Source organism: Quercus suber, unplaced genomic scaffold (genome assembly GCF_002906115.3).
Source record: "Quercus suber isolate HL8 unplaced genomic scaffold, Cork oak 2.0 scaffold_177, whole genome shotgun sequence".
NCBI lineage: Eukaryota > Viridiplantae > Streptophyta > Magnoliopsida > Fagales > Fagaceae > Quercus > Quercus suber.
In genome coordinates this window covers 542399-568198 of record NW_027069637.1, presented here as the reverse complement: position 1 = coordinate 568198, position 25800 = coordinate 542399, and the positions used below count along the sequence as shown (strand labels likewise).

The window sequence follows — 25800 nt, the reverse complement described above, 5'->3', positions numbered from 1 at the left end:
ATCAAAATAATATTTTACAGTTTTTTTACTAAAAAAATTTCAAAATAAAGGAAAGAAGAAAAGAAAAGAAAAAAGAAAAAGAAAAAGAAAAAGAAAGAAAGTGAGAGACGGAGACCTTTACTTCTACTTCAACAAATGAAACAGGTGGGGAAAACGTAAACGTTGGGTTGGGACTTGGGACTCGACACTCACATAACTGAAAGCTCCAATACCGCCCACCACTTCAACGCTCCTTTCTTTCATTCTTCCTTCCACTATAAACATGAAAAAAAGAAAAAGAAAAAGTACAACACTTGGAACATTCATTGAGAGTTGAGGATGCAAATGCAGCAAATAAGCATTACTCACGGGGTCGAGGCGATCGCACCAAAACGGCATCTCGTCTTCGCCTACTACGTCAGTGGTCACGGCTTCGGCCACGCCACTCGTGTCGTCGAGGTGAACTACTTCTTCTTTTTTAACTTTTTTCACTCTTTTACTTTGAAATCTTTAAACCCATTGTTTTCTTTTTTTCACTGATTGTAAATAAGGCTACATGTTAATCTAGTCTATATAGGATTTGATTGTAAATTTGGTTATGCTTGTGTTACAACTCGTCCATATGACAAGTTATGATTGGTGGAAGGACGATGGTGGGTCCAAGTGGAGTTGCTCTTCCACCCATTACAATTTGCCACATGGGCGGGTTGTGACACAAATTGTAGCACCAGTATTAGTCAAGTGGAAAATGCAAGCAAACATAGGATAAGAAAATGAAGAAACTTTTTTAAAGTTATAGGGATGAGTGAGAGATTGAGAGTTGCTTGAGATGGTTTGGTAATTTATCTCGATATTAGAGTCTGGTGGGATGGCATGTGTCTTCTACCAAAAGAAAGCGACAGGTTGTGAGTTCGAGTCCAAAAATAGCCTTTTAAAAAAAATTTGGGGTAAGGTTGCTTACTATAACCCTGACCTCTCCTAAGTGGGAGATTTGTGCACTGGGTACGACTTATTTTATCCGGGTTCAAAAACCTATCTCCACCTTACCCCCATCATGTAAAAAATTCTCACTTTTTGGGTTCCACTTAATAAGTAGAGTTTAGGTCGATATGTGAAGGGGGAGTGTTAGATTAAATGACTAAATTCATAATTTCTTAATAGTTTAAGTTTTTGAGACAATTGGTAATATCATCAAATTTAAATCAAGGGACCAAAAAGAGTTAGAAAAAAAAAAAAATCTAAAATAACATTAGTAGAAGTAGTGAAAAGGATAATGAAGTAATTGAGACTTGAGAGTATGATTTTGGACAAGACAGAATGGCACATAAGGGTACATGTGGCCAATTTCAATTACTCTATTGAGGATTCATGGCTGATCACAATGTTATGGGATTAAAATTTGTTGTTTTTGTTGAAGTGGACTTGTGGTGCTTCCATGCTTTAGCATGGATTTATAAATTACTAACCCAAATTATCTTTTTATTTCTTCTTGTTCAACCAAGTGCTTTGTGAGTAGTTTCATGATTCTGATGTTGCGATCTGCAGGTTGTCCGTCATCTCATTCGAGCCGGCCATGATGTTCATATGGTTACAGGCGCTCCTGACTTTGTGTTCACTTCTGAAATACAATCACCAAGACTCTTATTTCGCAAGGTTGGTTAAATTGGATAGGTTTATGGGCAAATGTGTTTATCCCTTGTCTATGCTATTGCTTAGGTGTTAAAAATGTAAATTTCATTTTGTTCTAGCTTCCACTATTCTCCCTTGATGTAGTAGTTCACATAAACAGATGATGGCATCTAGATGGCACCCAAGGAAATAGATTAAAATTATTGTGGTTTGTATATTGTATGGAATGATTGTTTTGTTCTAGAACCTCTTGATATGATGATATTTTCAAAATTTATCTGTTTATTCATCTTTTACATGTCATCCACGGCTTCCTGATGCTACAAAAAGAAAAAATGACGATTTCATGTACACAACACATTTAAACATACTCTTATTCAGTAGTGAAAATAGTTTTAAATTATTTAATGCTGCGACTTTCACAAGAAACAAGTGAGTACTCTCTATTTAATAAAAATAAGAGAAAAATTCTTATCTCTTATTAGTTTAGACTATTATATTTAATATAATTGTAGCCCTAAAAGAATTATATGAATGGATTTAACCATAATCATTATAACCTTTAAATGAGTAGGCAATATATGTTATGTTAGCTGTGTGAAATTGTGTCCGAATTGTGTTCTTGCAATAGTAATAATAAGGCATTTTGAGTGATAGCAGGTTGTGTTAGACTGTGGAGCAGTTCAAGCAGATGCTTTGACAGTTGATCCTATTGCCTCCTTGGAAAAGGTATGATGTAAATTTCAGAGTTAGTTAGCAATTGCTAAAATTTTCTCTTAAAATTATTGTTGATTTCATGTTAATGGAACATCAGTGATCATTCCCATGTCCATACTTGGCATTGGTATTGTTTCCTTTTATATTAATTTTTTTATCACTTGATTTGCTGGCTCTGTTACCGTAACTTTTCTTTTGTTGGTTGACTTTTTTTTATTGGCTCATTTAATGTGATCAAGTATTCCCAAATGTCAATAGTACCCCGGGCATCAGTTTTAGCAACCGAAGTTCAGTGGCTGAACTCTATCAAGGCTGACTTAGTGGTACTTGAACTGTTTCTTTTTTGGATTTTTATTTATTAGGTTGGATTTTCTGAAATGTGAAATAAGGAATCAAAATGAGATCATATCTTCTTCTTTTTTTTTTTGGGTTGTGTCTATACAAATATTTTCTTGATCTTTCCATCATTATGAATGGCCTTCAGTCATGCTAACATTTTAGAAAGCAGATTTCAGATGTTGTTCCTATTGCATGCCGAGCAGCTGCAGATGCTGGAATTCGTTCTGTTTGCGTCACCAACTTCAGGTAACTTGCTTGCACTGTTGTTCGTAAGACTGAAACTTCTAATCTGAAGCTGTAAATTCTTCTATTTATATGATCTTTGCTACAAAAACAAAATTCAAGACTTACGTAGAAGATGCTTGTAATCTTCAAATGCAGCTTTGAAATCTGACCCAATGTTTTAGAATTTAAATGCTGGTGATGTATTGTGGCATGTTGGTAATAGTTAAATATTGGCGATATATATGGGCAATATTTCACCAAAAATTATGTTATAATAGTGTATTTGGTAATTGCATTGAAATTTTATAACAATTTCAACACTGTTCTTATGCGATAATATCTGTATTTCACAGTATTATGGCCAAGATTTTTTTGTTCAAAAAATTTCCCCTAATATTTTTAAGTACAAAATTGTGCTTTATCAAAATAATGTTACATATTTTGTGTAATCAGGTTTTTGTGGACCCTAGAGATTTCTCATTTGTTTTGAGAATTAGATATAAGGTGTTAATTATATGATAATGTTTCTACTTTCTTGGGAGGAAACTGATTGAACATACATGTTTAAACCATAAAACAATAATGGACTTGTCAAGAAAAGTGATATGAAAGTTGTAGCTTTGGATGCATACTTTCTCAAATGAAGGACATTTTACAAAACCCTGGTATTATTTATCAAAGACTATAGGTTAATGTTGGAATAAGATGCAGTTGTGCAAGGGGAAGAACCAAATGACTGATTTTAGTAATGATTTTTATTTTAATTTATTATTATTATTATTTTGGAATGATGATGCTTGATTTTTATTAGTAATAATTTTTTTTTTTACCGTTTCTTGTTTGACCAAGGCTCTGTTTATATATTCTTACATTTGGAGCTCTTCTCCTCTCTTAATTTTGATTTATTAAGTCTATAGAATTCTTGCAGTATGTCTTAAACCCCAATTTCCACCTTTTTTTACTCCTTTTGAAATCTGGGCAGTTGGGATTTTATCTATGTGGAATATGTGATGGTGGCTGGATCTCACTATCGATCAGTCCTTCAGCAGGTAACCTTCAATATTTTTTGCATCTAAAAGTAATATGCATCTGAGTTGTTCAAAGCCCAAGTAATTTCCATTTAAGTGGTATTAAGAACAATATTTTATAGACAAGGGATTTTTCTAGGTGAATCAGAAGATCTTTTGATTGCAGATAGTTTGTTATCTTGCTTCCCACCTTTGTGTTTTTCATTAAATTATATATTTCCTTTAACAATGCAACAAATTTTTTCTGAAGTTGGTTGAAGGAGAAACTAGACACCCATTTTAGCATGCTAACTAATAAAACGAAAGGCACCAAGCATTCAGTTTGTAAATGAAGTAAGAGATCTCAATTGAGTTCTCCAACTTTATGTCTATCTTTACTATGCCTATGTCATTTCGTACATATAAAATAAAACACAGAGACTTCCTTTTGGGTAGGTTCTTTGATGATTTTAAGTGGCACTTGTTTATTGGGAGGTCATATGGTTCCCTAGCCAATCAAAGGGAGTGGGAGTTTGGCACTTGACTATCTATGACTAGTGTCTAGGGAATGTGATTGTCATGGTTTGTCAAGGGAAGGAATATTAATTTTGAAGTGAGAATATATTACTTGGCCAGTCTTTGGGATATGTTCTACGCTAATAACTGTTCCTAGTGTTAGACTGGTGATAGAGTTTTACCCAAGCTGAAATTTGCCTGTGTAGAATTGTTGAGTGTTTCTCCTTTTCTGCTTTCCTGATAACACTGGACAGCTGTCAAGGATGGGATACTTAACATTGATAATCTTGTTAAGAGATGTCAATCCCTTGTTAATTGGTGTTGCATGTGTTGGTGTGATGGGGAATCTGTGGACCATCTCTTACTTCACTATAAGTTGGCTCATGCTTTGTGGTGTGAAGTTTTTCATGTGTTTGGAGTCCTTTGGGTAATGCCGAAGACGGTTAATTCTCTTTTTTTTTTTGGTTGTTTGGGAGAATTGGTTTGGTAAGCATTAGTCAACTATCTGGAATATGATACCAAGTTGTCTATTGTGGTTAGTTTGGCAGGAACGAAATGACCGTATCTTTGAAGATAATGAGAGATATTTAAATCTTTTAAAACAACTTCTTTTTGGTACTTTATTTTAGTGGGCTCGTATTTGGGGTCTTACACAATGTATTTCAATTCTTGCCTTCTACAATTTGTTAGCTGTTAGCTTTAGCTCTTGTACTTTTTGTATTTTCTTCATGTCCAAAGTGTTCATCATCATGAACATGATGTTCATTTTTTCAAAAAAAAATTGTATGACCTATCAAAAAAAAAAAAAAAAAAAACATTGTTCCTAGTATTGGACTGGTGGTACAGTTCACGTGGGTCCCAAAGTCTGACAATGTAAAATTGCAAAGTTTATTTACTATTATTTTTGTCACTTAGCATGCCCTCTTTTAGTTTATTGTTCTGGCTCAGGTTTGTAAGCCGCTGCACGTTGGAGGGTTGGGTATTAGACGATTGAGGAGTTTTAATTCTGCCTTGTTAGGAAATTGGTTATGGAGGTATGGCATGGAGACCAATGCTGTATGGAGGAGGGTTATTGAGGTGAAATATGGGAATGATTGGGGTGGTTGGTGCATGAAAAAGGTGACCAGTGCTTATGGTGTTAGTTTGTGGAGACATATTAGGAGTGGTTGGATGAGTTTTTCTAAACTACTTCTGTATGATGTGGGGAATGGTACTAGAGTGAAGTTTTGGAAGCATATGTGGTGTGGAGATTGTACTCTCAAAGAGGCTTTTCCGGAATTGTATTGTATTAGTAGAACAAAGGACCCTTCGGTAGCGGAGGTTATGTGTTGGTCGGGTGGGAGGATTCATTGGGATGCTAAATTTCGTCGTCCTCCTCAGGATTGGGAACAAGAATCCTTTGATCTGTTTATGGATATGGTCTACTCTTCGACAGTATGGGGATTGGGTCCAGATTGGGTGTGTTGGAAGCTAGCAAGGAGTAGAGGTTTTGAGGTTAGAGGTTTCTATATTTCTTTCTACCCTCCTACCATCTTATCCTTCCCTTGGAAGATGATTTGGAAATTGAAGGTTCCTCCAAGGGTAGCTTTCTTTTCATGGTCTGCTTCTTTAGGTAAGATTTTAACAATAGATAACCTTCGCAAACGACGTGTGTTAGTTCTTGATTGGTGCTATATGTGTAAGAGTTGTGGGGAGTCAGTGGATCATCTTCTTCTTCATTGCCCCATTGCTTGTGAGTTGTGGTTGTTGGTGTTTTGTTTGTTTGGAATTCATTGGGTTATACCTCAGAAGGTTATTGAGTTGTTTGAGTCTTGGCAGGGTAAGTTTGGACAACATAGAAATATAGAGTTGTGGAGAATGGTGCCTCATTGCTTGTTATGGTGTATTTGGCACGAAAGGAATGCTAGAAGTTTTGAGGGATGTGAACGCTCTATGTTAGAGATTAAGTCTTTTTTTTTTTTACACACTCTCCTTGATTGGAGTGTAGTCTTTTGTCATTTTTCTTGTTCTTCCCTTCCTGTTTTACTTGATCGTTGTAATCTTGGTTATTGATTTATGCCCCCATAGTACATTCCCAATGTACTCGGGTTGGCTGTTTTTCGTTTCTTAATAAAATTTTCGTTACTTATCAAAAAAAAAAAGTAGTTGATTAGAGAGCCTACACCTTTTTAGTTTAGTTTATATGTTTGATTTGACAAGAGTTACTATAGAGTCAATAGATAATATCCATCCTAATTATATGTTGTCTCCTAATATGCTCTCTATTACCTCCATTCACCTTAGTGGGAGTAATTATGCTCAATGGCTCAAGCTGTTTTTGATAAGTAATAAGTTTATTGATGTCAATAAAAGTAGGAACACACACCCTAGTACACAGGAAGTGCTCAATGGCTCAAGCTGTTGAGGTCAGAAATTTTTTTTTTTCACTTTCTTATTGATGATATTCCCTTCTATGGATCCTAAATATGATGATTGGGGAGTAGAAGATGCATAGATTAGGAGTTCTTGTGGAACTATATGGAGTCTAAGTTAAATTGTAGTATGGTTTTTCTTGGCCAACTACGAAACTTGAGTGGGAACAGGCTTACAATAATGTTAGACATATTTATGATCTACATCAAAATTATTTCTCCCTTGGACTAAATATTTTCCCTTTAGAAGATTATTATGCAAAATTTAATTGTATATATGAATAACTCAACTTTACCTGCCCATCTCCTCTGATGTTTGCACAATGCAAAAGCAGAGAGACCTATATGAATGTTGCCCTATTTCTCTTGACTTGCCTTCCAACTTTGATTTGGTGAAATCACAAATTTTGGGTAGCAAAGACCTCTATTCTCTGAGTGAATTTTTTTGTAGACTTAGATAAGCTTCCTTATCTGATTTTGGTACCATTACATCACATTAAATCTACTTTTGTCACCCATATGATTGTATTGTGACAACAAAGCAACTATTAATATTGCTCACAATCCTGCCCAACATGATAGGACTAAACATGTTGAGATTGACAAACATTTCATCAAGGAGAAGCTAGATGTTGGTATTATCTGTAATCCATTTTCATGCTATTTTAAGCAAGCTGAGCATGTACAATATCTTTGTCACTTGAGGGGGAGTGTTGCAATAAAATATTTTATCTAATTTTGTGATTGTTGCCACTTGTGAGGGCATACTTTTAATATGCATTTTCATATATGATTAAGTATGGTAAAACTGAGTTCTTTGGATTTTTTTTTTACACCTGATACTTAATTTCTCCAATAATTCAATAACAGCACATTACCAAACATATTGCAAATTGAAGGGGTAGTAATCAGAATATGTCAACTTAAGTAAAAAGGACTGATGTAATCCTTAATTTGACTCATGCATTTGTATTAACGTTGACATTGAGGCAATTATATAGGAATTTTATTTATCATTATCTTTATGTTCATTCTTTGAAACTAGTTGATTTCCATGGTGGGAAACTTTTTGTAGTGTATTCTATATTGTGTTTTTCTCGCTAATTTGATTCACCAAATGCGCCTATGGCTAATTATTTGAGTATATATGTACACACATAGGTTCAAGTTATACCTAATGTAACTTTTGGTTAATGTTTACCATCTACTCTTTTTTATCAGCTCCATATTTTGTCAAACCCATTGTAGGATTATGTCTTCCCTAAACCCATAATACTTGTCAATATAAGGCGATTGGAGATTAAGAACCATCTCATCTATATTAAGATAATTACATCACCTAGTGTTTTTTTATTTTTATTTTTATTTATTTTTAATAATAAATTGAACATGCGAATTTATAGGTTGGATAGTCATTAGATCTAATCGGTGTAAAATATGGCATGCATGATAAGCATGGATAGAACATGTGATCTCATGGTGGATTGACAAAGCATCAATCTCATGTAAGGTTGTTAAGCGGTGTAACTTGAACCTAGCTCATATATAGGTCAATGTGTGTATGCATGCCCTCAATCTTATACTTGCACTTTTGTGTTCTCTTAATTTAATATTGCAGATGAAATAACTGATATTGCTGTGCCAAACCTAAATGTTCTTATGAAAATTTATGCAGATTGCTGAAGATTATTCCCATAGTGAGTTTGTAATCCGTCTACCTGGGTACAGCCCAAGTATGTTTGTTGAAGCACATTTGTGGTTTTTTTCTTTAAAGTTAATATTTAAGTAATATTTTTTTTCTTTACTCTTGTTTGCTAATCTGATTATAGGGATTATGATCTTCAGGTTGTATTTCTGTCTTTGTATTTGTCTGTGGCTCTATACATATCTGCCTTTGCTCTTTTTGCAATGAATAAGTTGTAGGGTATTTATTCTAGTTGGTATTTGAATATTCCTTTTCATTTTTTAGTGCCTGCATTTCGTGGTGTTATTGATGTACCCCTTGTCGTGAGGAGATTACACAAATCTAGAGAAGAGGTGTGATTTAGAACTCTCAAAAATTCAATGTTTATGAATTAATGTATTATGCTTGCTATCAAACATTTCCTTGCAATGCAGGTGAGGAAAGATCTTGGAGTTCCGGATGATGTGAAGCTAGTAATTTTTAATTTTGGTGGGCAGGTGAGGTATAATTTAGGCTGTCATGATATATTGGTATATTTCTTTCAATTTTTCTTTCTTACATTCCAAAATTTTTGAATCCCTCAACATCTTTGAATGACCAAGATTGGTGAAAGTTCCTTGAATTTAAATGGTTTGGAGAATTTCCAGGTTACTTTCTTCCAAGTTTTCAAAATTGATTCTTTGGGTAGAAATTCTGGTGTTTATTTGGTAATTGGTTATAAGATTTTTCTTGTTTTCCTTTTCTTGATATTTGTTTTTCTTTAGCCTTTTGAAAAATAATATATGTATTAGAATGAATCCCTTCTCCAAATTGTTAGAAGAAAAAAACTTATTTTGTTGGTAAACAAATATCATAAAGTAATGAAACATAGAAGATTAATTATATCCTAATTCTTGGATTCAATAGCTTGTTTGAATATGAGGACTGCCCAAATGGGGAGAGAGAACAATTGTTCTCAAAATGCTAATACCTTACAACATTCTAAAGTTGGTCATCATATCATCACTAACAAGTGCAACTTGCATGAAATTTTATTAGACATAGAGATAACAGTTTCCTGAGAAAGAATGTTGCAAGCTGTTCTCTATTCTTCTCTATTAAGTCATTGTTGCCATTGTGCTATAAGTGGCCAATTGGCCAAATTGGTGCCCCTATTCTAGCTTGGTAAGCATTAGCTCATTGGAAATTCCCAAGCATCTTGAGTTGGTGGCTGGATATGAGGGACTCAATGGGCTGGTGGGTGTCCTAACCTATTTGGGGTAGTGTTACCTTCTTGGCTTCTCATTATGCTTTTAGGGGCCAACAAGATAAGTTGGGATCTTTTCCTTTTGGGGTAGGAGTGGGTTGGGGGGGAGGGGGGGGTGGTGTTGAGACTCTAAGGCTAGTTTTAGGGTGAATGGCATGAAAATTTATTACACTCTTGGAATGGGCCCCTTGCAAAAAGCCAATTTCATACCCTTCCTCGTTGCCAGCTATCATTTGATTCTTCATATATCGAAAGAGCATATAATCTAGACTTTCCAGATTGTCGTAGAATGAAAAGCGTGATAAGATTAGATCTTGTTCACCACTTTATAATTTCCATAAACAGCATTGTCTCTACATCTAGGTGAGCTTCTATAGCTCTCTCTCTCTTTAATCTAATTGCTATTTGAACCTCCTTATTCCACCACCAAGCCTTTTTAGTCAATTTCCTACATCTTTTAGATTCGCCAAGTACATCTTTAGCCACTCTTTTGATACAATCATTCCACATCTTATCAACATCTTTGTCCAAATTCCACTTGCCTTCTTTGATCATTTTATTTTAAAAAAAATTTTCCTCTATAAATAATCGTAAAAAATTAATTAGTAATATTATGGATGTGTATTTTTATTATATTACATAAACATACAATTGTCACACCCACTTCGTCCTTCCTACTCAATCGATTACTATTGCATTTCACTTCCTTGATGTGATGGTGCCTTCATGTATTTGCCAATCTGTGAAAAATGCTAGTTACTTTGAGCAACTTCATCCAACCAAAAAGAAAAGGGAGATATTGAGAAGCAATTTCCCATATCAATTCACAGATCATTATTATTTGTTTTTTTTTTGTTTTTTGTTTTGTTTTGTTTTGTTTTGTTTTGTTTGTTTGTTTGTTTGTTTTGTTTTGTTTTTTTTTTTTTTTTTTGTTTTGTTTTGTTTTCTTGTTTTGTTTTGTTTTGTTTTTTTTTCCTGTAATCTACTTTTACTAGCTTGATTTTTGTTTTTTTTTTTTTTTTTGTTTTGTTTTGTTTTCTTGTTTTGTTTTGTTTTGTTTTTTTTTCCTGTAATCTACTTTTACTAGCTTGAATGTTCTATTACAAACTTTATGTTGAACTTTATTTTTATACCAGATGCTTAGGATGCTATCTGTTAAGAGACCCTCTTTTTGATATTACTTGCTTGTTTTAAAAACCAATATTTTTGTCCTTAGGTATTGTGATATGCTTATTATGCTTTAGTCATTAAGACAAATTCTGACTGTTATGTGCTGTTGTCCATCACTTCCAGCCAGCGGGTTGGAAATTGAAGGAGGAGTACTTACCTGCTGGTTGGTTGTGCCTGGTAAGTTTTGTTGGGCATATACATCAATCATAGTTATTTCTTCATTTCATTTTGATAATATTGTTCCTATTGCGTTCTGATTTAGGTTTGTGGGGCTTCAGACAATCAGGAGCTTCCCCCTAATTTCATAAAGCTTGCAAAAGATGTTTATACGCCTGACCTAATAGCAGCTTCAGATTGCATGCTTGGTATAATAACTTTTAATTTGTTTAGAGCTGTTGCTTGGTCAAATGATTGAGATTTTGTCTAGAGCTGTTAGTACTGAACTTACTATTGGTACTTGTGCTTTTTTTTTTTTTTTTTCATAACTCCAGGAAAGATTGGATATGGCACAGTCAGTGAAGCCATGGCATACAAGTTGCCATTTATCTTCATACGCCGAGATTATTTTAATGAAGAACCATATTTGAGAGAAATGCTTGAGGTACAATTGGATGCTTATCAAATTTGTTATTCATGTTCTTTTCACGTTACATCTAGTAATCAGTTGGGAAGTTACCTCCATATGTTGTGTAAACAGTATTACCAAGGTGGTGTGGAGATGGCCAGAAGAGATATGCTCAGTGGATGTTGGATACCCTACCTTGAACGTGCTGTTAACTTGAAACCGTGCTATGAGGGAGGTACCAATGGTGGTGAGGTACTCAACTTTTTTTAATCCAATTTTGTACCTTTTACGATTTATGGCTTTTATCAAGAATAGTTGGCATCGAAAGTTTTCACCTTGATGATCTCACACTAAAACTTTTTGAGGATTCAAGTTTGTGCAATCAAGAAAACTTTTTTCCCCTTTTTTTTTGCCAAGTATAGTAACTCATGCACCCAAGCGGGATCAAACCCATTACCTTACTTTATCACCAAGGGTGGAATCCAGGCCACAACCCATTGGCATACGATCAGAAACTGATTTAGGAAGACTTGTTTTTTTGGATAAATAATAAGGTTTATTAAGAGAAATAGAATGCACCAAGTACACATGACGTATACTAGATATACATCAGAACTAGCTAAAATTACAACGATCCATAAATTTTAATAAGTTGAAGAAAGAAAAGATTCTTGTGCTTTCATCCATTCAAACAAGGTTATGAGGAACTGCAATTTCAGGTCTGGAATAGTCAGTTCATATTCCTCAAAATTTCTAGCAGTTCTTTCCCGCCAAAGTCTCTAGGTGATTCATTATCTGAATGGCATATGAAATATGCTTTTCCCAATTAAATTAGAGAAGAAATCTATCTATTTTGGAAATACATGAAGATGCATAATTTTGAAAAGTTAAATAGTTACAGACATTGAGTTTAGAAACTGAATGATTTAGGATCTTTAAGAATTCAGCACTGCAATAGATTTCTTGATGAGTTCTAAAGGGTTCTTGAATAAGGATTGATGTTTGAGGGTGTTTTTTTTTTTTTTTTTTGGATAGGTAATACAAGAACTATTATTAATGAGAAAAAAATGAAAAGTACAAGTTGTTCATGATGATGAACAACAAGAAACAGATAAAACAAACAACAAAACTAAAGAGAGGGAAATCAGAAAGATAATCTAAGGGAAAATATAAACTCTGAAAGAGATGAAGAATCAATAAAGCCCCAACAATGAGACCACTCAAAAAGATTGCGTTGGCATAAAACCTTTAACTCATCCAACGTCTTCTCCCTGTTCTCAAAGGAGCGACGATTTCTTTCTAACCAGACTATCCACATTAAGCACCTTGGAATCAAATTCCAAATATTCGAGTTATGCTTCCCAAGCCACTGATACCAACAAGATAACAATACCGCCACCGATGCTGGCATAACCCAATGAATACCAAGAGCCTGAAGCATGAAGGTCCATAAGGTATGTGTAATAGGACAATGAAGTAGAAGATGGTCTACTGACTCCCCATCACAACAACACATACAACACCTATTTACCAAAGGGCGACCATTAAGCATGAGATTATCTAATGTGAGAATCTGATTGTGAGCAGTTGTCCATAAGAAGAAAGCCACTTGCTTAGGAATCTTTGGTTTCCAAACACCCTTCCAAGGGAGCAAAAAATTCGGAGTACCCTGAATTGCTAGGTAATAAAATCAGGTGTCAAACTTACCATCACCTTTGAGCCGCCAACAAAGGGTATCCCTCCTATCACCTCGAGGAATACGAGGTTGGATAAACTAAAGTAGAGAATAAGATGCAGCTAGTTCCCAATCTTCAAAAGCTCTATAAAACCTTAAATCCCACACTCTAGAAGTACCTCATTCCGGAATCCACAAAATCTCAGAGGTACAGGCCTCTTCGGCAGTTGAACACACATAGAGCTCAAGATAGAGATCTTTTAGGGTGTTATCTCCAATCCACCTATCATGCTAGAAACGGATACGGGTGCCTTCACCTGCTACAAAAGACAGATGCTTAGAGAAACTCTCCCACCCTTCATGAGTCCTCCTGCACACTTTCGTACACCACCCCCCTTGACCGTCACCATATTTTGTGGAGATAACTCTCCGCCAAAGATGGGTAACTTCATGCCCATAATGTCACAATCATTTCCCTAATAAAGTTTGATTAAATGACGCCACACTTCTTATCCCCAAACCACCTAATTCAACAGGTAAGCACACCTTTTCCTAAGCCACCAAAGGATATTTGAAACTCCCCTAAGTGGATCCCCAAAGAAAATTCCTCTGAATACTTTCCATTCTAGCAGCCACAGCTTTAGGAATAGTGAAGAGAGATAAAAAGTACGTTGGAAAACTTGAGAGAGTACTCCTTAGTAATGTGAGTCTGCCACCCTTAGATAAATAGAGACGCATCCATCCTGATAGTTTCTTCTCCATCTTCTCCAAAATAGGATTCCAAATCGAAACCGTCTTAAAGGAAGTTCCCAATGGCATCCCCAAATATTTCACAGGCATACTTCCTACTCTACAATGAAGAATACTAGCCAATGCAATTAGATTATTCACCTCCCCAACAGGAACAATCTCACTTTTCGCAACATTAACCTTCAAACCCGTAAAAGCCCAAAAACAAGACAACGCCAATCTTATGGACAGCAACTACTCTCTAGAGGCATCACAAAATAAGATAGTGTCGTCCGCAAACAACAAACGAGAAATCTGCACACCAACAGAATTCATTGCTCCCATATGAAAACCTCGAATAAGGTTATTCTCCTATGTCTTCTTCAAAATTCTGCTTAAAACCTCTATTATCAAGAGAAACAAAAGCAAGGATAATGGGTCTCCTCGTCTCTACCCACGAGAGCTTCTAAAAAAACCTTTAGGGGATCTATTAACCAGGACTGAAAAACGGACAGAAGTGACACAAGCCTTAATCCACCCCTTCCATTTCAGCCCAACAGATAAAACAAGGCCTCCCAGTTAACATGGTCATATGCTTTTTCAATATCAAGCTTGCAAACCACACCCGGTAACCGGCTCTTCAACCTACCATCTAGACACTCATTTGCAATGAGCATTGAATCCAAAATTTGCCTTCCACCAACAAACGAATTTTGAGTCTCAGAGATGAGATTATCCAAAACCGCCCTCAACCTATTAGCCAACACCTTGGACAACAACTAGTACACACTGCCCACCAACTTGGCCAACACCCTGAATCTTGATGGCTATTTGGGGTTGAGATAGGGAATATAACAAGAAATAAGATAAATAAAACACTAGTCAATCATACCTAGACTTTCCTAAGCAATCACACTTGGGAAGGAGAAGGCAATCACTCCCACAAAGCTTAAAATAAGCTACTGGAATTTTATTAGAATCAATCTCACTATGAATATTATTGACTAAAATAAAGCCTTTATATAGGCTATTGTTAATCCTTTCCTAGAAGGACTAGGACTCCAAAAAACCTATTCCTAGAAGAGTGGTGATAGTTATACACTGTGTACGAGACACACAATACCATGCCATATGAAATCCTATTTTCAGTTAAAATTGTGAAATCGTGTTTTTAAAACTTTATTTCACCATTCACAATTATAACTGAAATTGTGTTTTCAAAACATGATTTCAAAGGTGTGTGCTACAGTGAGTGTTATATAACAAAGAATTAACCTTCCTATAATGTCTAAGATTAATAATAATAAACAAAAAGGACCTAATAACTCCTAAATCAAATAGGAAAAGGAGTCAAAACATAAAATAAGACTCATGGGCTTTTGGTACAGCCAAGGACAGCCTATTTGAGAATTCTGGAAATTACCAAATTGCCCCTATTCTAGTAAAACTCAATTAAAACTGATCCATCAGCTTTCTTACCTAAAAAAACTCAATACTAAGCCTCAATAATAACTAAACCTATTAAAGGTGTCAAGAAATTCCTCATCAAAACTACACCATAAAACTTGGATATTTTCGTATATAATCTTGCTTTTCCTTGAACTCTTTCTTGCCTGCATCAGTGAACATGTATTATGAGACATCCACAAATAGAAAGATGGACAAGCAATATTGGGCCAAAGGGATTAATATATTTTTCCACATGTTAGCAAACATGAGTAATTTTACTGGGAAGAAATTTCTGAGAAGTTTGAGGTTATGAGATGATCATCTCGTTCTATGAAAATTTATATACAGGACTTAAGGGAAGAATACTGTATACGGGTAAAGTTTCAAGGAACAACAGAACAACAGCAAAAACTTCAGCAAGGACTGAAACTTGGTGGAGATATTGCAACTGGATAGGTACATTGCTAAGAAAGAGAAAACCTGAGTTTTTTAAGCCCAATCAGGGGTTGGCTAGGGAGGCTTCAATGATTAAGTCAGTAAACCGGTGGGAAAAATGAAAATGGTGCAATCTCAACATATGAGATTGTTTACCTTAGCAGAATGGAGATAGGTGTGTGAAGGGCTGGTTTTGGCTGGAAACCCTTCCCCCAAGACTTGTCAGTAGGTCTTCCCCTCAGTTTGGCTGATGGGACTCTTAGACAGTAGTTCCCAGTTTGTGGGTGGATGAGACGTTGCTCAGTAGCATTAAATGTGATGATCCTTTTATGAGGCACATGCTAAATGTTGATGTGAAGGGAGATAGCAGACACTACTTTTGAGGATGACTAAAGTGGCCTGCCAACTGGGAGGAAGGGATATGTAAATTTAGGTAAGAATAAAGTACTAGTTATGGAGGGTTGGTGGAGGGTTTGGCTGGGTTACTAGGGGGTAAATTGGGATCACTCTTGATGCCATATTTGGGGTTTTATTTTTATTTTTATTTGTAAGTGTTGTTTACTGTGAAAGTGTTTTTTAGGGTTTGATAAGTCAACCCTAACACATAAAATATTATTTATATATTAAGTACATGATATTACTGTTTTTCCCCTATTACTCATAACACTCCCCCTCAAGCTGGAGAGTATATATCATACAATCCTAGCTTGTTACATAACAAACCCAAACGAGTTTTACATAAAGCTTTAGTAAACATATCAGCAATCTGGACTCTTGTAGAAACATATGGAGTAGCAATTACACCATCTTCTACTTTCTCCCGAGTAATATGACAATTTACTTCAATATGCTTGGTTCGCTCATGGAACATAGGATTGGAGGCAATGTAAATTGCTGCTTGATTATCACAATGCATAGTCATAGGCAGCTTCACAATGAATCTTAATTCCTCAAGTAAATGCTTAATCCACATAAGCTCACATGATGTGTGTGCCATGGCTCTATACTCAGCCTCTGCACTAGACCTGACAACAACAGTTTGTTTCTTACTTCTCCAAGTAATCAGATTTCCTCCCAGAAAATTGCAATATCTAGTAGTAGATTTTCTATCTGACGGTGATCCAGCCCAATCAGCATTAGTGTAGGCTTCTACCCGTAGGTGACCATTACCTTTATACAAAAGACCACGGCCTGGATGTGCTTTAAGATACCTCACAATTCGAATAACTGCCTCCCAATGTGGAAGGCGAGGATCTTTCATAAACTGGCTCAAAACACTAACTGCAAATGATATATCTGGGCGAGTAATTGTGAGATAATTTAGTTTACCAACCAAACGACTATATCTCTCAGGATTAAATAATAGCTCCCCCTGATCTTCATACAATTTGACATTAGGATCCATAGGGGTCTCCACTGGTTTAGATCCTAACAAGCTAGTTTCTTCCAAAATATCCAACGCATACTTCCTCTGTGATAAACTGATGCCTTCTTTAGATTGTGCTACCTCAATACCCAAGAAATAATGAAGTTTACCCAGATCCTTAGTTTGAAAGGAGTTTTGAAGGTATCTTTTCAAATCATCAATGCCCTGCTTGTCATCTCCGGTTATTATAATATCATCAATATATACTATCAACAAAATCTTTCCTTTATCAGAGGTATAAGAAAACACAGAGTGATCAGAGTGGCAACGTCGCAATCCAAACTTTAATACTACTTCACTGAATTTACCAAACCAAGCTCTGGGAGATTGTTTAAGACCATAGATGGCCTTATGCAACCTACACACTTTTCCAGACTCCCCCTGAGCAACAAACCCAGGTGGTTGCTCTGTGGTTGCTCCATATACACCTCTTCCTTCAAATCACCATTCAAGAAGGCATTTTTAACATCTAACTGAAATAATGGCCAACCCAAATTAGCAGCCAAGGAGATCAAAATCCGGACAGAAGAAATTTTAGCAATAGGTGAGAATGTCTCGGCATAGTCAACACCGTATGTCTGGGTATACCCTTTGGCAACCAAGCGAGCCTTCAAACGCTCAATAGAACCATCAGGCAAATATTTCACAGTATACACCCAACGACAACCAACAATATTTTTCCCTGGAGGACGAGTAACTAAAGACCAAGTAGCATTTTCAGACAGGGTAGACATTTCTGCCTCCATAGTAGATTTCCAACCAGAGATGGACATAGCCTCTTGGACATACTTAGGAACAACAGTAGAATTCAAGGATGCGGTAAAGGCATGAAGAGATGAAGACAAGTGACCATAAGAGACAAACTGAGAGATAGGGTGAGAGGTACAAGAACACTTACCTTTGCGCAAAGCAATTGGAAGAGAGGCAGGATCAAGAGTCGGATAACTAGGCGGGGTAGAGGTCTCTGTTGGAGGTTTCTGCCGACGACAATATACCTGGAGTGGTTTTTGAGGAGATTCAATAGGAGACACAGGTGGTAGGAGAGGAAAACAAGGAGGAGAATTGTCACTAGCAACCGAAGGAGAGAAATATGACTGAGATTCATCAAATGTGACATCAGCACTAATGAAACGACGCCGAAGAGTAGGTGAGTAACATCGGTATCCTTTCTGAGTACGAGAATACCCAAGAAAAACACATTTAATGGATCTAGGATCAAGTTTGTCACTCCCTGAACCTAAGATATGAACATATCACACACAACCAAATATCTTAGGAGGTAGATGAAACAAAGGTGCATCAGGAGAGAGCACAGTATAAGGGATTTGACCACCAAGAACAGTGGAAGGCATACGATTAATTAGGTAACAGGCAGTGAGAACAGCATCACTCCAATATGATTTGGGAACATGCATATGAAACTTTAAGGCACGAGTGACCTGTAACGAATGACGCATTTTGCGTTCAGCAACACCATTTTGTTGTGGAGTATGGGGGCATGAAGATTGGTGAATTATACCATGATCATCAAAAAATTGAGACAAAGATGTATGAAAATATTCACGAGCATTATCAGACCGAAAAATACGAACTGAAGCATTAAACTGAGTCTTTATTTCCATATAAAATGATTTGAAAATTGAGTACAATTCAGACCGTTCTTTCATAAGATAAAGATAGGTGATTCTAAAATAATCATCAACAAAAATGACAAAATATCTAAATCCCAACAATGAGGGAGTGTTTATTGGACCCCAAATATCAGAATGAACTAATTGAAAAAGACTTCTAACACAACTCTCATGCCTAGAGGCAAAAGGCACCCTATGGTGTTTACCCAACTGACATGCTTCACAATGTAAAGACCCAATTTGACGACACGACGGAACTAATGACTTCAAATTCTTGAGAGATGGATGACCAAGGCAACAATGATGCTGAAGAGGCGAGATAGACAAGTGAGAAGCCACTAAACGGGAAGAACCACATCGATCCAAGTAATAAAGTCCACTGGCTTCATGCCCTCCACCAATAATCTTCCCCGTCTTGAGATCCTGAAAGATACAATGAGTGGATAAAAAAATGGCAGCACAATTCAAAATTTTAGTAAGCTTACTAATTGACAAAAGGTTAAAAGGAAAATTAGGAATATATAAGACAGAAGAGAGAGAAAGATTAGGACTGAGATTGGCAGTGCCCAAACCAGAAACTATAATGGTTGAGCCATCTGCCAATGTAACATTGGGACGACTACTAGATTGCTCAAGGTCAGAGTGTAAACCTGAGGTACCTGTCATATGATCAGTAGCACTTGAGTCAATGACCTAAGGGTCCTAAGTGGCAAGACAAACAGTGGAAGTACTTTGTTGAGCTAAAGTAGCAGTAGAATCAGACCCAACAAAGTTGGAATACAGAGACAAGAGACGATTGTACTCTTTCTCAGGAATAGAGACTACTTTGGATGTTGGTGGATGTGACTATGAAGGCGGTTCTTGAACTTGAAAACTAGCTTGGTGAGCCGAGGGTTTACCATACAACTCCCAACAAAAGTCTACTGTATGATTTTCACCATGACAATAATTACACTTACAAATGCCACGTCCTTTACCACGACCCCCTTGTTCACTACTACGGCCCCCTTGGTCACGACCTCCACGACCTCGGCCCCCACGACCTCGACCTCCACGATCACTTCTATTACTCCCCATATAAGTGGTAAAGGCAGATTTATCACCAGAAGGTAATGCATCAGTATTGGAGGAAGAGAAAGGGTCAGTACTCAAATTAGATAATGTGGCCTGTCGAAGTCTACCAAAAACTTCACTTAATGAAGGGAGGTCTGGACTAGCTAAAATTTGTGATTTTACTGGATTCAAACTTTTAGGCAATCCAGAGAGGAAGCGAGCAACATGCATAGAATCTCGTTGTTTCTTCATAATTTTAACATCAGAGGAAATAGGTTGATAAATATTGAGTTCTTCACATACACCCTTAAACTTGTTATAATAGTCTTCCAAAGACATATCACCCAAACTCAAGGAGAAATAATTTTGATGAAGATCATAAATCCGCTTCAAATTGTTAACACCAGAGTAAAGTTCCTTGGCTTGTTCCCAAACAAGTTTAGCAGTTGGCAAGAAAACCAAACTATAACTGATCTTAGACTCCATGCTATTCCACAAACAACTCCTAATTTGTGCATCTTCGGCTCTCCAATCAGAAAATTTAGGGTCGTAGGTACAGGAGGTTCCTTAATCATGTAATCAAACTTCTTTCTATCAAGAAGAAAGACTTCAACTGCCTGTGCCCACTGAGCATAATTACCACCATTTAGACGAATGGAGGTAATTGATAACATATCAGGGGAGAAGAAATAATTAGGGGGCTGAGCACTGTCTTTGGACTCCATGATAGCAATCTGAAGAACAAACTAACACTAAAGAAATATGTTGAACTAAATTAAAACAAACTCCAACCAACAACCAATGTACTTCAACCAATCAGCCAAGCCAACAACAACTTATTAATCAAAGAATCAACACCAAACTATTCCAAAAAACAAGGCAGCAACAAATCCATACCAACACCAAAAGGAAATACCCAATCCACCACTAAACATCAACCTAAGGCTGCCTGAACAGATAATCAGAGAACGTTTTGAAGGAGAGAAGAAAAAAAAAGTCAAACCATACTACGGCGGTGGCGCTAGGGTGCAGGAGTGGCGGTGCGAGGACCGGCGAGTAGGCTAGGATGCTCGCCGGAGAAGGGCGAGTAAAACTCTGCCTCTCTCGCGATCAGGCGACGTCGATCTGGTGTCACAAGACCGGAGAGAGGGTCACTGGCACTGGACAACTGCTTCAGCCACTAAATCGAGATCGTCGGAGTCTTTATTAGGGTTGTCGGAGCTAGTGGGTAAGGGTATGGTTGTTGACGACAACAATATCGGTGGGTGGTAGCCGGAAGGTTAACGGCAGCGGCGGGTTGGTGGCTTTGATACCATGTTGTTTACTGTGAAAGTGTTTTTTAGGACCCTAACACATAAAATATTATTTATATATTAAGTACATGATATTACTGTTTTGCTCCTATTACTCATAACAATAAGTAAAATAATTTATTCAAAAGAGGAGATAATTCAAACACACAATTTGTTTTGAACTACTCCTAAGAAATTATAATACCAAGCTCAGTATATCTTAAAAACAAGAAAGGAAGATGATGGGGTATTTTTGGATATGGTCATCCAATTATACAGGGATCACTACATCAATTGCTTGATTACATGATTAGACCATTAAACGCCATCAAAAGTTCTACTATTCATGTCTCACCAAATGATCCACAAAACATAGGAAGTAGCCTTTCAAATCTTCAAATTCTATGACAATGAAATTTCCTTTGCCAACATCCCTGCATCTGAATTGCTGTCTCTGCCATAACCCAAAATACCCTGAAGAGGGTAAACACAAATGACCATGAATCTCTCATCACTGAGCAATGTAAAGAAGATGATCTAAAGACTCTCCGCAACTCTTGCATAGCAACACCAATCAATAATCGAATTGTGACGTTTCCAAATATAATCCACTATCAGTATTTTACCAAATGTTGTTGTCTAAGCAAAGAAAAGGATCTTGTGAAGTACCTTAACACCTATATACTTCTCCATGGGAAGTGAACTCCTGTAGATCCTTTGAGAACATCGTAGTAAGAATGGACTTTAAACTTTCAGCTCTTAGTTAAACTCTATGACGTATGGTCTTTATCTTGGCCTTGTGGATTTTGGAGTACAATAAATTAAAGAAACTCTCTGTAGCTTCCAACTCCCAATCTTGGAAAGGTCAACAAAATTGAGGATTTCAACTCCGTTCACCACTCAAATAAGAAGCAAAGAAGTGTCCTTTTCTAGTGCCAATTTAAAAAAAATCAGGAAACATATTTTTTAGACAAGAATTTCCAGCCCTTAGATCATGCCAAAACTAGATCCATGTGTTATTCCAATGGTTTGAATTTGAGACCCATTTATGTAACGTGTCTTCATATGTTCTGACATTTTGAGATCAGTATTGCCAATGTCCATGCTAGCATTGGAAGAACATGTGTACAGAAAAGGTTTGCCACATCAATAATTGCCTTCACTCTGTAACAAAAAGGCAGGATAAGAGTAATATTCATGCTTTTTCAAAATTTCAACAAGTAAACTGAAACAGTTAATAGTTTAGAGATGAAAAATGAAACCTAGCATAGTTAAGAGACAAAAATCGTATTCTAACCCAAGTATTTGTTGTCTTTTTAGCTGGCTGCTCATATACTACAAGATACAGCTGTTGGAAAGAATTGTGTGTTAGATAAGGTACATACTGCTGTTTCTTTTTTTAGTACTTGTTGGCTCCTTAATTAAGGTTGTTTTTCCTTAAATCTCTCTCTCTCTCTCTCTCTCTCTCTCTCTCTTTATATATATATATATTATTGAGGACCATGATTGCAACCATTAACAACATAAACTGATTGAAGGCATCCAAAAGCTAATTCTAATACCCAAGCATTATTTTGGCACATATCAGATGATGTCAAGACTACTTGCAAATTTGGATAGGCATAGGCTTGCTACCAAATCATGATCTTTATTTATTATGTCTTTTAGCATCAACTAGGTTCTGCTCAAATTTCTTTAGTTTTATTTATTTATTTTTTGGGTGTTAGGGGCAATTCTGTAATTTTCGTTTTCTGGACAAGGGATGTGTGAGTGGTCCATGGGGACTTATGTTGGATTTTATCAAGTAATTGGATTTTTATTTGCGAGTTTAGTAATTTAGTTTGGGCTTAGTAGTAAAGTCCAGGAACCCACATCTTATTAGGGTTTCAAGGAGTCCAAGTTCTAGTAGGCTTAGGTGTTAGCCACATATATATATATATATATATAATGTAAGGACTTATGTTTGATTAATAATATATACATTTACGAAGAATTCAGCAACCCTTGGTGTGATGCTTAGGTATGTTTATGCCAATATTAAATCTGAACTTGCAGGTGAGGTTGTGTATCCTTGGTTTACTCCCTAGGCGTGGGTCCAAAGGGCCCTACCTTGGTGAGGATCCACGTCATCAAAAATAAAATATATAAATCTGAATTTGAGATCTATTCATACCCTAAAATTCTAATATTTGAAACCCTAAACCACCAGTTCATCAATCAGCTCTCTAAAACCCTCTAAACACCATAAGACAGTTTATGCTTACTGTTTGCAACCTAGACCAACCCCCAATCCTCAAAATTTTCCCTTTGTTTCTTCTCCAAATCCTAACCTTTCCCTACACTTTTTAAACCCATACATTCCCTAATGTTTTATCACCTTTTCCCACCAAAACCCTAACCCTAGTTCTTTAATAATCCCTATAACTAGTAGCTGTCCAGAACTTCTAAATCAAATTTGGCTTCGTTACCCGTTGTCCCTTCTCTCTCTCTACTCCATTCATGTCATACATTTATTCATCCATTTGTGGACTATACATTTTTGCAATAGGGCGAAAAAGTTTCCAATCATTCTTATTGACTTATTAAGTTTGTTTGCTTATCAATTACTTCCTGCTTACCACCTTTAAAAAAAAAAAGAATTTAATTCATTGTCTTTTTATTTATTTTTTATTTTTAAAGATACAAGTTTCCAAAATGACCCTCATTAATTTAAACTTAATAGAAAGAGAGAAAATTATCAACATTATGTTTATTTACTTTTCAAAGAGGATTATATTTTGGGACATCCCAAATAGAATACAATGACAATCATGTCTTCATCCCGTAATATTGGGGTTAGCTATGGATCCTTAATACATTAGTCAAGGTTGGTATAACCTTTATAAACATATAACTTGACCATTTTTGCTTAATAATACTATTTTAAAAATGATTTTGTTAATTAGGATTGTTTTTAAAAGTATTTGGGGATATATCCTTTTTTTTTTTTTAAAATTCTAGCATGAAACTTGTCTCTTGACAAGTTGCACTGCAAACAAGGAACTCAATATTTGACTCGTCTCTCAAGAGATGAGTTTCGCTACAACATGAAACTTGTCTCTTCAGAAGACTAGTTCAGTGCCGAAACTTGCCTCTCCAACATACAAGATTCAAAAAGGCTTTTACCAAAATAACTTTCAAATATTGCTATATTACTAAATAATTTTTTAAAAAAGTATTATATGGCCAAAATGGCATAGAACTTACTCTTAGAATCTCATTTCAATCTATACCTTTTCTTTTGGGTTTGCTTTGAGGCATCTCATCTATACTTCCATTTTGTTATGGAAGGTATTTTTATACATTAATTTGCTTGTGAAATTTTCAATACTAGATTCCACTTTATGGCCTTGCTGCTGTGACATGAATTCTATAATGTGCTTGTTTGTGTATCAAGACATTGTTAAGTTAAATTCTCATGTTGTACTAATTGCATACATCTAATGACATTGTTTATCTGAGAACTACATATATGTACTTGATATGATTCTAAATTGTACATTGACACGTGAGAGTTCCAGTCATCTGCTGCTTGTTTTTTTCTGATAGCATTTCAAGTCATTCTCTAGAAGCAATTTTCTCAAAAGGAGCCTGATTTGCTGCCCCACTCTATCATATTGTTGTTTTAGGAAGTTTGAATATGGTCATGGTGCCATGCATCTATAGCTGATATGGACACGGTCAGCTCTTTCATATTACTGATTGAATCTTATCTATGTATGCCTTCTGTAGCAGAATAAAGTAAGGAGATTGCAGGATGTAATGGTACATGGGTGTCAACCACAGAAAGTTCCTGGAAATGATATTCTCGTTCCAGATTGGTATACTCTTGCAGAAAACAAGCTTGGTCTTCATAATTAGTTTTGAGGGTTCTTTGCCAGGTGCAAGAAGGTCTGGATATCCTGCGATATATTTTGGAAGGATCTTACCAAGTCCATGAAATTTTGGATATCTGAAGATTTGCTGACTTTCCTCTCCTTAGTTTAGTATCATTAGTAATTAATTTTATTTTATTTAAAAAATTGCATAAAGGCAATAATTTCTTTGATGAAGAAAAATAAGTTTTACTGTAACAAATTGTCCATGTTTATATGTGATGCCTCTAGCCAATATTTAATAGACTAATAGGCAGAAGGTCATTTTACAAACGGATAATGAGAATCTCTCCAACCTATGCTTACTCAATAATATCATTCATTCTCTCATCTAGTGTAAACAAGTTTATATCTTAGTTGCTATTTTCTATTTAATACTTCTAGTTAGGGCTGTTCATTAACCGCCTGTCCCCAACATAACTGGCCACTGCCAAGTTGATCGAACTGCTAGATGGGGCTGCGGACAATGAAAGAAGTGGTAGTCGGCGAAGCACGTTTCTAGTTCTTTGATTCCGACAAGGAACCAAACTGGCCGCCCCTAACTTATATATATAAATTTCAATCTAAATACCTCTAGCTCTAGATCTCATATGCATTCCATCTCTCTCTCTCTAAGTCGCTAGGCACCTTATATCTACTTCTCAACCCAGATCTACACCTTCAGATCTCCAAATCTACTTCTTCTCAACATGAATCAGGGCCAACTCA

The 25800-nt window shown here is 36.1% G+C and overlaps 1 protein-coding gene across 5 annotated transcripts; it reads left to right on the top strand.

Moving 5' to 3' along the window:
• Nucleotides 1–136: 136 nt before the first annotated feature.
• LOC112034520 (L-arabinokinase) lies at nt 137–25422 on the top strand. 5 transcript variants are annotated; one of them, XM_024067333.2, is made up of 15 exons: nt 138–438; nt 1525–1632; nt 2269–2337; nt 2565–2648; nt 2834–2910; nt 3872–3938; nt 8499–8556; nt 8793–8860; nt 8942–9004; nt 11047–11100; nt 11186–11288; nt 11415–11524; nt 11621–11740; nt 22499–22555; nt 24953–25422. In XM_024067333.2, exons 1-15 carry the CDS (start codon nt 319–321, stop codon nt 25076–25078), a joined length of 1284 nt encoding a protein of 427 aa, XP_023923101.2. In that variant the 5' UTR covers nt 138–318; the 3' UTR covers nt 25079–25422. The 5 variants fall into 5 exon arrangements, with proteins under 5 accessions (XP_023923102.2, XP_065634340.1, XP_023923101.2 ...); XM_024067332.2 differs by having other exon boundaries at nt 24950–25422; XM_024067334.2 differs by lacking the exon at nt 2565–2648 and having other exon boundaries at nt 137–438; nt 24950–25422.
• Nucleotides 25423–25800: the final 378 nt, after the last annotated feature.

Bases quoted from the DNA above. Each gene is read 5' to 3' on its own strand.
- LOC112034520 (XM_024067332.2), top strand. From the start codon at position 319: ATGCAAATGCAGCAAATAAGCATTACTCACGGGGTCGAGGCGATCGCA. The intron at 2,338-2,564 runs GTATGATGTAAA...AATGTGATCAAG, and splicing joins CTATTGCCTCCTTGGAAAAG to TATTCCCAAATGTCAATAGT. The intron at 3,939-8,498 runs GTAACCTTCAAT...AAATTTATGCAG, and splicing joins ATCGATCAGTCCTTCAGCAG to ATTGCTGAAGATTATTCCCA.